The 17,737-nt window shown below is 42.4% G+C and overlaps 1 protein-coding gene across 5 annotated transcripts; it reads right to left on the reverse strand.

Annotated features, from left to right (window-relative positions):
* Nucleotides 1-1,978: 1,978 nt before the first annotated feature.
* LOC136494481 (uncharacterized) lies at nt 1,979-15,558 on the reverse strand. 5 transcript variants are annotated; one of them, XM_066490644.1, is made up of 10 exons: nt 14,958-15,558; nt 12,804-14,750; nt 7,135-7,245; nt 6,704-7,015; nt 5,781-6,632; nt 5,526-5,684; nt 3,759-4,502; nt 3,243-3,675; nt 3,087-3,140; nt 1,979-2,285 (listed from the first exon to the last, which is right to left on the reverse strand). In XM_066490644.1, exons 2-5 carry the CDS (start codon nt 13,014-13,016, stop codon nt 6,132-6,134), a joined length of 1,137 nt encoding a protein of 378 aa, XP_066346741.1. In that variant the 5' UTR covers nt 13,017-14,750; nt 14,958-15,558; the 3' UTR covers nt 1,979-2,285; nt 3,087-3,140; nt 3,243-3,675; nt 3,759-4,502; nt 5,526-5,684; nt 5,781-6,131. The 5 variants fall into 5 exon arrangements, with proteins under 5 accessions (XP_066346741.1, XP_066346740.1, XP_066346739.1 ...); XM_066490643.1 differs by having other exon boundaries at nt 12,804-15,096; nt 15,299-15,557; XM_066490642.1 differs by having other exon boundaries at nt 12,804-15,557.
* Between the last annotated feature and the right edge of the window lie 2,179 nt (nt 15,559-17,737).

The following is a 17,737-nucleotide window of genomic DNA, read 5'->3' on the forward strand; positions in this document are numbered from 1 at the left end:
TACCTTTGCCTTGTGCATTCCATTCTATCTCTTCTAATGTTGATACAACACATGCACCAACCATATCATAAATGATATGATCCACTTCATATCATCACGTGACCTTGTTGGTTCATCGATCTTGACCTCACTTGCTTTTCACCATTGCCTTCATCCATCGGCGCTAAGTCTTGCTCAAGCTTCACCACCACACGGTCCATCGCTCCAAAGACTCCAACTTGCCCTTCATGGTTGCAACCGGTCCATCAAGCCAAGTCTTGTCTTGATCTTCTCCACCTTAGTCACATGACTCAATGTCATGTCTCATATGCAATGATGAGCTCCTTCATCACATGTGTGAGCCTTGCAACATATCCAAGCCATTTCACTTCACCTCCATGGCATAGGTTGCTCACACATGATGTACTTATGGACTAATCACCTGTGTATCTCACTCAAACACATATTAGTCCACCTAAAGTTGTCACTCAATTACCAAAACCAAACAAGGACCTTTCACCATGTCCTCAAGGTCCATAGACCAGTCTACTTCATCAGTGAGGTCCTCTCCGACTCCAAAGCCTGCTACTCGCAAGACTAGAAGCTGCTATATGCTGTGCTCAACACCAAGAGCAAGCTCTGTCACTACTTTGATAGCCACGCCATCATTATGGTGTCCCCCAGGGCCTTGGGTGATGTCATCAACAACTGTGAGTCCTCCGGGTGCATTGCCAAGTGGGGATTGGAGCTCATGGATCTCAACATCTCTGTCGGGCATATGGCCTGGGGTACCTTCACCGCCCGTATGCCTGATCCATGCCTATCTACCCGGTCGAAGATGACGTGGGATGAGGCCCATGAAAGCCAAGCGAATCCACTAGCTTGGACATTAAGTCATTCCGAGTATATTTGGGGCTGTCATATCTAGGCGATAGGATAGAATCATTATGTTGCGCATGTTGGTATTTCTTAACATCTACAGAATTAATCCGCAAGCGTATGGAATTACCATTGTAGCTTTCACCCGGAAGTATTCAGGGTATCATATTTTTCACAGAGAACGAAGGCATTTCTTCTAGCTAATTCGTCCAAGGACAACACAAGGATAGCTGATAAGGGTAGAGATGGATTCCTATGGCTTTAGGGTCTATGGATAGATAAACTCTACTTTTACTTGCTTACTTCGGGCACCGGCTTATACTTGGTTTGCCAAGCACCTCCAGCCTATGGCTCTATGCCGAACCCAAACACGGGAGATTATAAGGGACGGACAGGGCTATCACCATCTGCCGCCTACCCCTCAACCGACCGAAACGATGCAAACCAAGGAAAACCTGTTACAACTTAGAGCAACTTCTATATGCTTGCAGTTCACTGCAATGTAATTTTGATTTGCCTCCTCAGGAAATCGGAAATAGAACCTGATATAATATGAAATCCCTAGAATTGGATGGGAACAACTTTGCATTAATTAACCTGCTGCAGTTCTGCCTTGATCCTGCGTACCAGATTACCATTGTAGACATTTTGTGGCATAGCTGGATAGGTGGTACTTATGTTCACACTAGAAGGCTAATAGGTGGTACTTCGATTCTGGTGGTGCACGTTTCCATGAGCACATAATATTTGCTAATATTTGTAGATAGCCTTTTTCTGTCTTCTCAATGTATTTGTACTATGGGTTTTAGAACTGCAGGTGTTTCCATTAAACTCTAAATAATAAAACCTTGCAGTTGGGAGCCAACATTGTGTAGGGCAAATCAAAGGTCCAGAAATTAATAGTTGATTTATATTATGTACTGTAAGACTACAGCAGTTTCAGAACTGAAATGGAAAAGAACAGATGTCCTAACTTTTGCATTTATGGCCGTGTTCGGCTGGTCAAGAACTTGTCTGAAACCTGCTGGAGCTGAACGGACGGCATAGTTCCTCATTCCAGCCAACAGTTGCACGTTCAGCCGACTGAATCAGCAAGGAAGTGATTCAAAAAAATGGCCCCACAATAGCATTAAATGCATTTCGATTTGAAATTCAAACAGCACTACCTGAAGGCTGATTGTGCTACATAACAATTAAACAGCCATGTACATAGGCAGATTCAGATACATGGTCAAACAAAAAAAATTCCTAAACATTGATCAAGCTGCTGCTGGCCATAATTTCACACAAATCCATGACATACATGAGCACAAGTGACTAGTCTAGCTTATAAGCCACAAAGGAATGCTAAGCCTGGTCGTTCCAACGCTGACCGAGCTTTCCCTTGATCCATCGATGCAGCAAGGAACGAAACCACCAGCTTTGCTCTGGAATAACATGAAGCGAAGGAAATGAGGAACACAAGTACAAATCAGTACACCGCTTGCATCTAGAGTTCAAGGTTCCAATTCTAAGGGTCTTGAAATGGTTAAAGCTAACTCAAACCAACATATTGCTACTCTGCAGTACTTCACAAATAAACAAAACAGTCCAGTCAGTGTAGTGATCCTGCTGGGAAATTACTACACACCATGGTCACAACAAGTTCATGTTGTTACTGCTAGACCGGTACTCTCATGCAAAAAAACACAAGGTCACCAGGTAGTTCATCATCTCAGCCTTATCACAAATAGCAAAGCAGGCAGGGTGCAGCTGAATCATAGTGCAAGCTTATAGGCGGTCAGTTATCTATTATGCTATTATGAGTGAGTAACCACAAAAAAGAACTAACAATTTCCTACAGCCCACACTTTCAGATTATTTCCCAAGGGCCAAGAGTACAACACCCTGAAATGAACCCTTCTAAACTGATTTGCCTCAATCATCTCCATGTATCCCTATCATAACTAACAAGACAAGAAACAAACCATTTCAACTCTCTTTGATAATGCAACAGCAGTGTGAAGAATATGTGCATGTGACACTCAACCTACAAAATATAGCCTTGTACATGTACTGACCCATCTTATGTGTCGGCACCAGTCACAACATGTTCATGTTGTTACTGCTAAAAGAAACTGCAGTTAATTCTAAGTGTGTCAATGTGCATCACCTTGTGTATCCACTTGTCATATTACAAGAAACACTAAGGAAGCATAGATATTGGAAGAAGATTTTATTAGTAATACCTCAAACAAATTTATAGTACTGGACCTGCTGCACCTTGTACGCAACTACTTCACCTGCATGTGAACATAGCTTCATTAGACCCAAACTAGGCAGCCTGGATGACAAATGCATGACTTAACAGATAACATTCCACAAACTAAAATTGTTTCACTTACCTTGTCATCCCAATGAGTCCAAGTCCATAGGTTATCCACTCGCGGACATGTTCCATGTCATTAGGATCTCCCAACGCCATAGCTGCCACTTGCGTCAAAGGGCCAAGGTCTGTCGGCTGCCTGAACCGCCGTACTTGGTGCTGACCCTCCAGCTCATGCACGTAGTTGTGCAGTCCACAAAGAGCAAGGATTATCTGGGATTGCTTGATCCCCTGATAGTGGGGTACGGCTTTCAACATCTGCCACTTCGCTTTGGCTGCCCCAAATGTTCTTTCTATGACATTACACAGCTTCGAATGGTGGCGGTTGAACAACTCCTGCACATCTGCAGGCCCTCTTGTCTCAAACTCCTTCACCCAATACCTCTTATTTGGATACGACGTTAGATACCCGGGTCGAAGTGCGTAATCGGAGTCCACCAAGTAATACCGGCCTGCATAATTTCATAGGATAGAATCTGTTACCATCCAATTAGCTCAAGCATGACGCAACCAAACAGACTAAGCTCCAACTTACCTGACGGTGGATGTGGGAAAGACGCATCGGCTTCTGCCTTTCTTTTCACCCGCATATCATGAGCGGAACCCTCTGTCCTCGCCTCGACATACGTGAACCTCATGTCAAAGTCACAGACCGCAACCACATTTTGGGTTGGCTTTCCTTTCCTATTAATGTGGTTATCACGGACTCCTTTATCAACTATGACTTCTATGTGTGTGCCATCCATAGCGCCTATGCAGCCATCAAAAAACGGTTTGTACTCCACCAAAGCAGCCGGCACTTCTGAATAACTAGTGTCCTTAGGCCTAATCACGTCATCAGCAAACCTAGCCATGGCTGCCAGCACATGAGCAAATGTCTTGCTACATGTCCCCAACCCCCTCCCAAATCTCTCTTGCATTTGTCTCTGGCATTGATTTGTACCACATGCCCATAAGAACATGGCTAAAGCTTCTATTGATTCAAGCTCCCTACTGCCTGTTAGCCCATAGCTATCAGTTAGTATGCTATGCAACCTAACCAAACTTTCAGGCCTCATTCGACAGTTGTCAAAGCAACGGCCAGCATCTGACAACAACTTGTCTACCCACTGCCTTCCAGTAAGCTCAGGCACTTGGATAACATGGTTACCATGTGGTGGTACATGCAGCATGTGCGCAACTGCTAGACCAGCAGCCATAGCTGCGTTCACCATCTCGTTGAAGCTGTTTTCACTTGAGTTCTGACTTTCCTCGTCGCTGTTGTCCATGTTCCAATTGGCTACAAGTTGAAAACACCTAGAGTCAAATAACAGAATGAAATATGTGCACAAATAACATCTAATATTACAATGACACTGGTTCATGCACTTCATCAGCTAGCTCTGCAAGGTCAAACCTGGCCGTGTGCTGTGTGCTGTGTGCAGGGTGAGTGTACTAAGCACCATTATGGTATACATATACGATGGCGAAAGTATGAAGGGCATGCATGCATCGATCCAATGAAGTGATGATGATGCCATGGAAATGGCTATAATGCTATTCTAGAGCTCCATCATCTGATAGTAGTGGTAAAGTTTGCTTGGCATTTTTTAATTGTCGGATGCTGTTTTAGAGAAACATTAGCTAAGATATGCTAACTGAATAGTGAATAGTACTCTGTTTGGATTCTTTTATATCAGGTTCATGGTCACCAAGAAATTGTTGAAGGACACATCCATGTATGACATAGGTTTTCAAAATTGTTGCGATTTCCTCCTAGAAATTGTGTGCTGGTATTGTTCTAGGCTGCTACCAGTACACAGCAGTATCAGGGATTTCACACGGCAACTTGTTCATGGTCAAGTTCAGTTTGCTGGCACCTTTTACATTCTTAGATTCTTCAAAGAATGAGGTATGAATTCCTATGCAGCAGCAATAATGCAAAACTATGCAGTTTAGAGTACTATCAAATTCAGGTATTTGACCAGAAAACTGGTTTGCTAACAGAACAGGCTTGAGGTTGTTTAATTCGATAATCTCCCCTGGGACTGACCTGTTCAATTCACTGACAGATCAAGAATGTCAATGTTTTTTTTATAATCTCTTAAAGGCTTGTTGTAATTGTCCCTTCAAAGTCATTGTTGGATGGAACTATGGAGGTGGCAATTCTATCTGTGTTAGATTTGCAACAGATGGAGAATGAGGCCTGACAACCTATTGTCATTCGAAGCTAATTACACCAAGTTCAGTTGGCGTCCAATATGGAAAAACTCTGGACATGAACGTGTGCCAACAGTACATACAAATTAGTGCGGAGGAATACCTGAGGAAGCCATTATGACCCAGAACCTTGGACGATTTGCACTGAACCAACCAGGGGACGGCGGGAAGCTTGCGGCCACTGAGAGTTAATCCCCGTTCCCTCTTCTGATGCTCTCTCAGCTGCAAATCACGCGCCACGAAAAAAACTGGACCCACGAACCTGCATATGTGAAATTGAACAAAGGCACTTCAAGGTTATTTCACAGAAACTGAAATACTAACCAGTCATAACCTACTGAACTCTAAGGATACACACCTTCAACCTCGCCAATCAGTGAGTTTCTCTACAAGCAGTCCCTGACATTCCTGCAACACAAGTAAACGGTTATGATTTATGTAAATGCAGAACAAGTAAAGCATATGGGACCAGTGAAATATGTGTTAGCTTCAAGAACCAAAAAATCTCCGGCAACTCAAACAAATGCATCACATAAAACAACTTAGAACGAGTTCGGGAAGAAGAATGCGAAACATGGTTTTTGGCCACATGCCCCATTACAATACAGAAACCTCAAGACAAGTAGGACAACAACGAATCTAAAGGATAAATGCCGACACTAAAATGCCACTGTTGGTTGACGCCAAACTCAACATCCCAGCAGTTGAACTACTTCTGGTGCTTGTTCATTTGATATGTCAGCCAAGCCATCCATTCTTCGGTTGTCAGCAGGTTCCTGAACACCCGCCGGGGCACTGAGTTATTGAACAGATCCGTTGCCAAGAAGAACATGTCTGAAGTGGCTGGCACACCATCTTCTCGTAAAAGTTGCATAGCTTCGTCTACCTCCGCCTGTTCACGGGTCCGCTCCCTATCCCTTGATGCGCTCCTTGCAGCAATGGTCTCAGACAACCGGGCAATGTACTTGCAATTCTTCTTCTTTTCTGGGCTGTTGACAACATGGTCCCTGGTGTCCCTCTTAGAACCAGAATGGTTGCTGGATGGGCCGCCTAAGTCTAGCCTCCGCGGAACAGCAGAGGGCGTTGAGTCCCGAATGCCACTAGCCGACACAAAGCAGCCGGTGTTCCGGTTGCGGTCCCCGAACAGTGCCTCCAATTGGTCAAGGTACCGCGGTTGCCTACCACGTAGTACTTCAGGTTGACTGCCATCCTGCAAAAAAAAGATGGCATATGTCATACAGTATATCATATCTAATCACAACTTGTAACAAGCTGACATACCGAGTTCATGGGCTGTGGAACTTCTTGAGTTTCCCAGTACTCAGTATCAGCAGCAATGGCGCCTGTATGGGGGTCCCTCCCAAGCCCAGTGGTTGTAAGCCCTTCTTTCCATGTTAGGTAAGCTTTTTTGAGGTAACCTAGCTTGTTGTTGCACTGTTTCTTATCAAAACGGGGGAAGTAAGTGTAAATGTTGCACCAGCCAGCCGTGGCGAGGCCCTGCTGATTGAAGTTACACTTTTCCTTCTCTTGAAGACAAAGGTCCAGCAACAGCTTGGTTTCGTCCTCCGTCCAACTTGCACGCTTCGGAGGCATCTGTTGGAACGTGGAAGGGCTATTGTCGTTTGTGGGTGGGCATAGTAACGGTACCGAAAAAACTAAAGGAAAGAACGAAATAACTCAAACACGAAGCAATGGACAGAATGTGGACTTGCCTTGATTTCTCGCTTCAAGCGCTTGGAACGCAAGTTGTACCGGGAGGATTCCGGCGGGGAGCAGGAAGCTGTTGACGACGGTGCCAGTATATGAACTTGGAAAGTGCACACCTACATGGTGAACATGTTAATCTGTCAGTAAGATCGAAGCTGTATGATGAGGGTCATTGCAAATTTAAAGAATCCACAGGATGTCCATCTTTGTGCAGAAAACGTCACATCATAATTGTAACAACTGTATGATTCATACCATGCATCATGCATCGAGCAGATGCCAGCCATCTACTACTATTCCCGAGTTGCAGAAATAACACAGTCATCACTTTCAAACAGTACCTTCTTGAATGACCAAATGGGGCAAAATAGGAGTATTCAGTTTAAACTGCCGGAGAAACTGAGACTTCGATGAAGATGCAGAAATGTCCACACAGCTGATGTGCAGTTCGAGAGTGGATTCGTAATGTAATAGTTTGGTTTTATTCCTTCCCTATGAGGATAAGGCAATTGATTCGTAATCTGACTCAGGCCTGCTTGACAACCAGAAACCTTTCTGATTCTTACAATAATTGGTAGAATCACTAGCAAACGGGTTAGACGAGAAATGTTTAACTCGAGAATTTCTAGTTTCTCGTTTTTTATGCCTATGAAGGAGAAACGACAATTAGCTAGTTTTCACATGAATCTGAAAGCTGCCCGCACCTCTGTATTAGCAACCATAAATTTTAATTAATTTTTTAAGTGATGAAACAAGTTAAAATGGGTTGTATTTAAGTTATTCTTTAACCACAATTAGTTATGATTTTTTTGAATAATATTTTCATTTATATTATTTTTTTTATGAAAAAATTGTGAATCAAAATGCAACCTACTATCCAGCCAAACGACCTCATGACGGTGAGCCAGACCAACATAGCCTGCGCTAACTTAGCAGTGGCAGCACAAGGTGAGCAGTTGAGCACTGAGCAGGAAAAAAAAGCTTCTGATTCGTAACAAACCCAGGAAAAAAATCCATAAAAAGTATGCAATAGATCGTCCAACGTTTATTCATATACATACATATATATATATATATATATATATATATATATATATATATATATATATATAGAACTACTATCCTGTAGCTGGCTACAGAATAACTTATTCTGTAGCCACTTTGAGTTATGATAATTACTATGTTAATTTACGAGATTATAGTAACTCCTTACTAAGTGGTTTAATATAATGTTATGGTAAATATCCTCATTTATTATAGTATCCCAACTATCGTAAATATGTATTGACATTATGGTAAATTAGTATATAAAATTATAGTAAATGGAGGTGGCTACAGAATAACTTATTTTGTAGCCGGCTACTGAATAGCCTCTCCCTATATATATATATATATATATATATATATATATATATATATATATATATATATATATATATATATATATATATATGAATGTCGCAGATATATATGATACAAAAAGAATGAGGAACAGCAACACTCGATCGAATTCCCGCTCAAATCAAATCTAGAAACAAAACCTACTACTCCATGCCCATGATCATGTGTAGCAAACATAAGCGGTAGATGATATAATCTGGCTGTACACAGGCAACCACACTTGTGAGCACGAACTTGAACCCTAACGAAGCGGATCTACTAGTTTCTAGCCAAAATGGGATAGGAAACGACAGATTTAATGTGTATGCACCGACTACAAGTTAGATCTGGAAAGGACACCAAACATATGAATCGGCAGAACATTGAAGCAAGCCGGGTACTTACCGGAGTCGTCGGAGGTGAGGCCGTAGCCGACGAAGGGGGTGGATCTATCCACAAACACGGCGAGGACGACGCGGAGGATCTGCTAGGGCAAGCCCGGACCGAATACGGCGACACGGGCCAGGTGGATGGCGGCTTCCGTCGCCAGCACGGGGGGAGGGGGGGAGGAGGAAGGGAGAAGGACAGCGGCCGGCCGTGCGGCGAAGCGGGAGTGGCTGGGCGGGCGAGAACTGCACGCGTCGGCGGCGGGAGCGTGGGAGCGGCACGGGGGGAGGGGGGGAGGGGGAAGGGAGAAGGACAGCGGACGGCCGTGCGGCGATGCGGGAGTGGCTGGGCGGGCGACAACTCGACGCGTCGGCGGCGGGAGCATGGGAGCGGCGAAACCCTAACTCGGCGGCGGGAGCGTGGGAGCGAATGCGAGAGGGGGAGCGTCGGGAGGGCGCGAGCTGATTTTTCTGGGTCAGCCGAACGGCTGGACTGGGCAGCTGAACGCCTGGGCCGGACGGCCCATTCAGCTTCAGCCGAACCAGCCGCCAATTCAGACCAGCGAACACGGCCTATGTGAAGATTTTTGAAGTACGAGGCCAGTGTGAGTTGCAGAACAGGATATGAGGCAAATGGAATTTGGTAAAATTTACCTCTGAACCTAGCAGGTTTTCTCTTTCTTATTTTTTGTCCAATTGCTCAATACAGCTACCAGCATGTAGTGCCCTGGTTTTGCTATGATGACTGAGTGAAGACACTGGTAGTAGACTAGTAGTACATGTCGGTAGAGAGGTTGTTGCATGTATGTCTGCTTCTTCAAATGGATAACTGGCACACTTCGGCTAATTATTTGTTTACTGCAGCTGTAGTCTTGTACAGTTACTATGTGATATTGTAATTTTAGTTATTACATTATGATTTGCTGTTTATTTACCTATGGATCATGCTGCCACTTGTTGGTGTGAATTCATGATTTACTGTAGATGTGGTATTGTTTATTTATTATGCAGAATAATTTGTAATTTGATACATTCTTTGGCCCTTTCACTTGCAGCTAAATTATCGGGCTACTGGTGGACACAAGTTCCTACTTTGCTACGGATGCCATAAGGATGACCTCTGACTGAAAATGTACTTAGTGCTATCGTATTTTCTAGCCTGAATGCTTTACGGAAGTAGCTTGTAGTAATTCTTTATTCTATGTTCTCGAATCCTTGTTTGCAAGTGAGGTTGTGATAGCAAATACTATGTATCATCAATTTATGATAATGATCAATTGGATTGTGTGAATTGTGTTTGCTGTGACAATTGTTTTAATGAGCTTTGTCATTGATAATTGTATGAGTATGACGTGACTAATGGGCATGGCCTAGTATGAGATGGGCCAGCAGTAACACATATGAATGGGCCAGATGCTATATGGGCCAAATGTTAATTGCCACATCATCCACCATTTCACCATACACGTGGCAGTATTGTGTTCAATATGTTGTGACGAGTTTAGTGCTGTCACAAGTTAGTAACAAAGGAACTATTGTCACTGTATTTAAATGTCCTCTGGTGATCATAGAAGCTGGGTAGTGACCCACCTTCTGTGACGACAGTCACCTCATCACTGCAAGCAAGCAATGATAGGAAACAAGTTGTTATTGTCATAATCTAATTGTCACAGAAGCCCAGAATTCTTGTAGTGTCAAAGCCTAAGGCATCACGCACCATCTCCTCTAGATACTCAGCAAGATGGACTTCATCATAGTTGGCAGCAATATCTGCTATATTATCATCACAGAGATCCTGATTGCCAAAGGGTGCTTCCTCGCCATTGGCATAAGTTTCATGGTGTCCTTCCTCACCATTCTGCTGACTAGTAGCCTACACCTGATCTCGATCATTGACACCTTCCTCTCCATGTTTGTTCCAATATCTGTAGTCATCCATGAATCCTCGAATGATTAGGTGGGCATGGACTATCAACAAATTCGAGGCCCTGTTTGGCTCGTTGAAATTTGGCTGATGTTGATGCTAATGCTGATTTATTGTGAGAGAAAAATATTGTTCATTCGCTGAAAAGTATTGCTGATAAGTTCAAGCGAATAGGGCCTCGAGTATTACTTTTCATTCTCACAGTCAACGCATGGACACCACATAGATGACTTCTGCCATTCAACATATCTACCTCTACAATAATTAGGAAAGATTTCTGACCACCTAAGTAATCATAACAAGTACGGTTCCGAAGATACATATCTAGCGGCTTCAATCCTCTATAGTCTACAAAAGAAAACTAAAAATGGAAGAATAAGTCAATCAATTCAAGAAATTGGCACAATTCATAAGCGTCAGCACAATAAGACTTGGCAATTGTTGATATTTATAAGTGCAAATGAAATATGAAGGATTCCGCAAGCGTACAGAATACCATTGTAGCATTATACCGGGAGTGTTCCAGATATCGTTATTTATATTTTACCATAGAAAAACAATGGAGTAAAGATTATTGAATAACAAAGGAGTACTTAATCAACATACCAGCGTAGCTAGAGCAGAGGTAAATGAATAGATATGAATTAAGCATAATGACACTCAGGGGATTTATCATTAATTATATAGACTTGATAACTTGAGAGTAATACAGGTGAAATAGATTCCTATTATATTCTTACTACATATGTACTTAGTTATAGCAAAAGATTAACTCCATGTTCATGCATATCGGGAGATTACTGATGAAGACCAAGAATAGAGCTTGACTACTTTCGTCGCAACCGGGTCCTACTAGTCCTACAGACAGGGGGTGGATTACAGAGGATTCAACGGGGCTGCCATCCCCATGATCTACCACACGATCCAGAATGTAGGGTGCATCTGCAGACAAACAATGTATAAGCACGACGCTTACACATGGTTGGCCACTCAACCCAATTAATTAAAGCTAGTTTGAACGAACCAATGCATGAAAATAAAGATAACTTCGACTACTTCTAAGTGTATAATCAATGTAAACATAACCATGTAAATAAGAATATAGTATGTAAGCATTGAAGTCTCATACTAAGATATGAAAGTGAAGATACAAGGGCTTACCAAGCCTCCGAGACTGAATTCAAAATCTAGACATGAGTCCTCTCGACCCTAACTCTTAAGCTACTAATCTATTACATTGTAGAGTCTAGACCTATCCTCCTGGTGTGCGTTGATCCGAATGAGATATGGCATCCTGGAGAGGGTAGAGGGCGCTTTTTATAGGGGAGATGGAGTAGGGGCAAGGCATTACCACGTCATCAATCCGTGTCACGACCTCATCTCGTGCCTCGATTCGAAATGATATTGATCTACGGTGAAAGATTGATCCTTAGAGGCGGTGGAGCACCGATGTCGAAGGGGAGACTGAGCGGTGGGGTCACTAGGCCGGCCGGCCCATAGGTGGGGCCGGCCGGCCTGTCACTATGGCAGGTGGGCCTCCCCTTTGAGTGGTGGGTCCTTGACTCCGTCTTCAGTTGCTTTTTGCAGTTTTTGCGAGTCGAATCATTTGTTGGTGTCGGTTTGCTTATTTGGAGTGTATAACAGTGGTCCCATGAGCTGTTTTGTGAATAAATCTTCATGTATACAAATATTTACCATAACTCGTGGAAATTGTTAATTTAAACCTCTAAACCTATGTTGATGATCTTATTCATGCATTTATATAAGTTAAATTTATGATTTATAATGAGCATTAACGACCGTCAACATCAATCTACTTGATTCATCACAGTTCACAATGCAGGTTCACAAATTTTACAAAAGCAAGTTCATCACAGTTCACAATGCAATGCAAGTTCATAAATTTCACACAAGCATGTTCATCACAGTTTCACACAAGCTCATCGAAGATGCTAGTTTTCACAAGTTCGTGCTAAGAGCTCACCTCTGAATGTCTGACACTGCAGGGAGACGAAGCACTACTGGAGGATGGCGATGGATACCGGATCGAGGCGATGGCAATGGCGAAGCATGGCCGGAGGAGATGGAGATGCTGGGCGCGCGCCGGCTGCCCCCTGCTGCCTTGGCCACGAGCGCGCGCGCACGTCTGGCCACGCGCGTCTGTAGTAAGGATTACAAAAGATCTCACGTAGAACATGTCACGGTCACGGGCACAGGAACATTGCGAAATACATCATGCCATGAGAAACAATCCCGAATATATCATGAAACGTCTCAACATACTATAGGAACAATCTATAATATGTCATATAACATTTCATGTGACAGAGGAAATATAAAATAAAACAAAAAGTAATCAACAAAATAATTAATTAGAATAGAATAAATAAAAATTACAAAAAGGAAAATTAGAAAATAAAAAATAAAAAGAAATGGAAAGATAAAAAAAACACGTAATAGAGGGGGAAAAAAGAGAGGCTGATACAGTGGAGAAACATGGACTCAGACATAAATGATACATGGGCTGAATTGGAAATCTGGAATACATGGACCAAAATGAAACGACAAGGCTGATGCAGTGGGAAGGAAACTTGGTCCAACAACAGACTACCGCAGAAAACGATCAAGCGAAGACTAGGAAAAGGAATTGATGGACTGGTCGGCGGCATGCACAGGTATGACTGGTCGGACCCAAGAACGACGGCGACTCTCTCGACCCCGACCTAAGCTAAGGTTGCTGCTTTAACTTTTACCCTCAGTTCATCCTTCTTGTTGAGGCAATTCGATCATTAGAATGATCGTTCCTACTTTTAAATCCTTCTATCTTTGAACTACAAGATTCGATCTCTCAGCAAATTTAATTTCCATCAGTTAATTAATCATATTTGAAGTTTCTTCTCTGCAAGAACAAAACCGCCTCAAATTGTCTTGTGATGGAATTTGGCTGTAACATATATTGTCTTGTGATATATAATGTATGTGATAAAATACTGTTTAGATGTTGGCAAATTGTATTGAAATCAAGATAGAATGAAGTGTGTATTACGGAGGGGCTAAAATACATTCAGGCGCATTCTACACAGCAAGGGCGCTGACCCTGCCTGATCATACATTTCAAACTCTTGCATGCAAAAAGGCCAATGAAGCAGCCAAACAGACCATGCCACATCCGAAACAATCCACCCCACCAGCCTGTTTCAGATCAATTTGACTTCAGATAAAACTAAAACATTTAGTTTTTCGATATGGAGGTAGTGTATATTACTAACACGCGTTGTCTTTGAGTGTTTTGTTTTTTGTTCTCTAAAACTAGCTCATAGAATGATTATCCATGCCCATCGTCATTGCGATCCACCTGATGTTCTAATGGCCAAACATATTCCTATATTTCAGGCCTTGTGCTGGTATGAAATAGCTAGGGTGGAAAATTAACTAATTTTCCATCTCAACACCTATGGATTATATGAGATGGATACGACTCCAGGCAAACAAGGCCTCATACAGTATAGAATAATGCAAGGAAATAGCGAACTACACGGACATATCAACAAGCTATAATAAGATCGTGTTAATAAGAAGTGGACACTGATCCTGACATATATAAACATACTAAAATGGCGTGATAAAACATGCCAGGTTGCTCCAGTCGAGATCTCTTACTGCGAATCCTTCGGAATATATATAATTGCCCCAATCTACAGCTCAGCCGTACAGGAGTAGTAGTCAAGTAATAAGGGAAAGCAATGTCACGGACTAGCTAGCTGGGAACTTGGGCCAACTACACACTCCAGGTCTCACACTACTACAGCCAGGCACGGTAGGGGCGGCTGGTGAGCCACTATAGGGTTTGAGCACTGAATGATTCAGCTGGCTCAACTAATAACAGAGAGGCTGATGAAATGTCATTCATTCCTTGAGTAATTAGACTCATCTGGAGACAAGAAGTAAAGTCAGGAAAACAAAATAAAAGTGTAGCAGATCAATCTAACAGGGAAATTAATGAAGCGGATATACATGCAAGAAATGTCCAACTGATGCAGAATAAGATGCATCATGCTCGTGCAAAGCTTGGCATGCAGTTCATCACAAGGATTATTCCAATGAAACTCATTCCCCCATACCAATTAATTAAACAAACCTTTTGACCTCATTTCCATTTGCTGATGATCAAGTTGAGTTACACTGACTACTTCCAAAGGCAGCTCCATCTTGATGCAGCTCCATCTGCCACTGGACTTAATAATAAGCTACGAAGTTATATATATTAGGAGGAGGATCTGCAAAGGCGCGCAATACTAATCATGGGTCGGCCATCAAATTCTCGTATCGAGATGTAGCTATATATACATTCATATAAAAAGATTTTGTACTGGAGTAAAAAGAAGAAAGTAAACAGCTAGCTGAAATATAATATCAAAGAAAAGCTTGTATATATATGACCATGGAATGTTTGTGATAGAGCTGCATCTGCCACTGCACCTATAAAGGAAGAGAGCATCATCAAGAACACCATATATATGTCACCATGCACGAGAGCTAGTCGCCCGTCTTCAAAGGTGCAGGTGCAAATGCAGCTCTATCACATCATCCTTGCATTATTTCTCTCCCATGTCGTCTCTGATGATGACGAACAGTTCAGACTATATATGTATGTATTCAGAAGATTGGCACGCTAAGACTCATGGTTTAGATATAAACACGTAGACATACTAGCTAAGGTAGCTAGCTAGCTATACACAGACCGGCTATGCGCATATAGACATATATATAGGCTTTGGACAAGAAGCAAACAAGCAAGTAAAGCTAGCGTGATTACTATTAAGGAAGAAGAAGAGTCTCCATCATCGTTCAGCTGGCACACACCGCTAGCTCTTAAGATATGCACCAACATTTTTTTTCAGAAAAAAGAAAAGAAAAGATATGCACCCCACCAAGGATATGATATGATACACCCTCGATCGATCGCACGTGGCCCGCCGCCACGCTTCACATGCGGCATGCACGCCGGGCCAACGGCGGCGTGCCACGTGTGGCGTCACACGTGTGAGGCACCTGCGACGCACGAGGGGCATGGGCAGCGAGCCTGATGGATGGAGACACGGCAGCTAACGCGCGTGGAGATGGATGCATCGGTCGCGTCATGTGTAGCTCAAGATTTCAAGCGTCACTGCTTCGCTAACTAGGTAAAAAAGGTTTTGTACAAGCGGTTTGGCCAGCATCCATTCGTCTTTATAAATTATGTATTTGTAGAGACGGTTTCTAGACTGCTCCTACAAATCGATTTGTAGGGGCGGCTGGTGTTATCAGCCGTCCCTACAAATCAATTTCTAGAAATAAATTGTAGCATTTTTTTAGGATTTTTGCACACTTTGCGTCGGCCAGTATTCAAACCCGCGACCTCTCCCTCGCACGTCATCTCCTCTACCACTACACCTCAATTTTGGTTTCCCACATATTATACAAAACAGAGCATAAATTGATTATTTGAGGCCCTAAACTAATTCAAATGAAAAAGTTATCAACTACAAAGTTTTATAATTTTCGAGATCTACAACTTTCATTTTGGTAGTTTCTTCATCCGAGGTCACTTATAAAATTTGAATTTTAAATTTGAGAAATTCCGAACGTAATTTTACATGACAAGATGATTTTAAATGAGAAAGTTATCAACTACAAAGTTTTATAACTTTTCAAGATCTATAACTTTTATTTTTACTGTTTGTCCATCCGAGGTCGTTTAAAAAATAAAAATTTCAAAATTTTAGAAATTCAAACGTAGTTTTCCTTGACAAGATGATTTCAAATCAAAAAGTTGTCAACTATCAAGTTTCATAACTTTTCGAGATCTACAAGTTTCATTTTGGTTGTTTCTCTATCCGAAATCGTTTACAAAATTTAAATTTTAATGCTTAATTTTTAATGGATCTGTCTGCTTCGTACTCGAGTATTTTAGGAGCCGCGTGACAACCAGCATACATACATGGGTATAGGGGCTAGCTGATGTGACAGGGGTGCATGCACCTGCACCATGCACCTGCCGCATACAGGGCTGCACCAGGACCGAGTCAGACACACAGCGGCAGTACAGGCACCATACTCGAGCGACCTATATAGCTTTCCTGATTTTTAATAGCGGGGGTGTATTTGTAGGAGCGGTTCAACATTGAGTCCGTCCCTAAAAATCTTATTTGTAGGGGCGGTCGGATATAGAGTCGCCCCTATAAATCGGGTCATTTATAGGGGTGACTGATAACACCGGCCGCCTCTACAAATCCATTTATAAGGACTGGTTTATTTGGCAACCATTTATAGGGGCGGCTCAATATAGAGTCGCCCCTACAAAGAAAGGGAGGACATTGTCCACAAATCGTTTTTATAGTAGTGGCTCATCGCCTTATTTATGCCTAATTCCTTGCATATAATGTTCGAGCAGTACAACGGACGGACAGCTCATATGGAAACCCTATATATATGGCTATAATTCCTTGCATTTGCATACCATCACAACTCACAAGTTATAAAAAAACTGACACTTTTCGCACAAAAACTCAGTCTTTCCGACAAGAACATCACTACAAGGTTTTCATTGTGGTCCCTGGCAGCATGGAAACCTTGTTGGCAACGTTTAAACCATCATCAATAAGGCTAGTTTCAGTGAGAATTTCATTCGTATTTTAACGAGTGACACATTAGCAAAAAATGATATGTACCATGGGAATTATGAGAAGAGAGAGAAGATGAACTTCATCAAGATGAAACCTAGCACACACAAAATTACCAACAGAAATAGAGTGAAACTCCACTATGAGCATTTGTTTCATCCCCACACGTTGGAACTCGATAAAACTCCATATTGCGAGCATTTCATTTCATAACACCATGCAACATTTAAATATGTAGGCATATGCTATGAAATGA

Source organism: Miscanthus floridulus, chromosome 11 (assembly GCF_019320115.1).
Source record: "Miscanthus floridulus cultivar M001 chromosome 11, ASM1932011v1, whole genome shotgun sequence".
Taxonomy (NCBI): domain Eukaryota; kingdom Viridiplantae; phylum Streptophyta; class Magnoliopsida; order Poales; family Poaceae; genus Miscanthus; species Miscanthus floridulus.

Excerpts from the sequence above, each read along its gene's own strand:
- LOC136494481 (XM_066490641.1), bottom strand. Across the intron at positions 3,676-3,758 it reads TTTCCCACATCCACCGTCAG|GCCGGTATTACTTGGTGGAC; the intron begins GTAAGTTGGAGC and ends GAAATTATGCAG.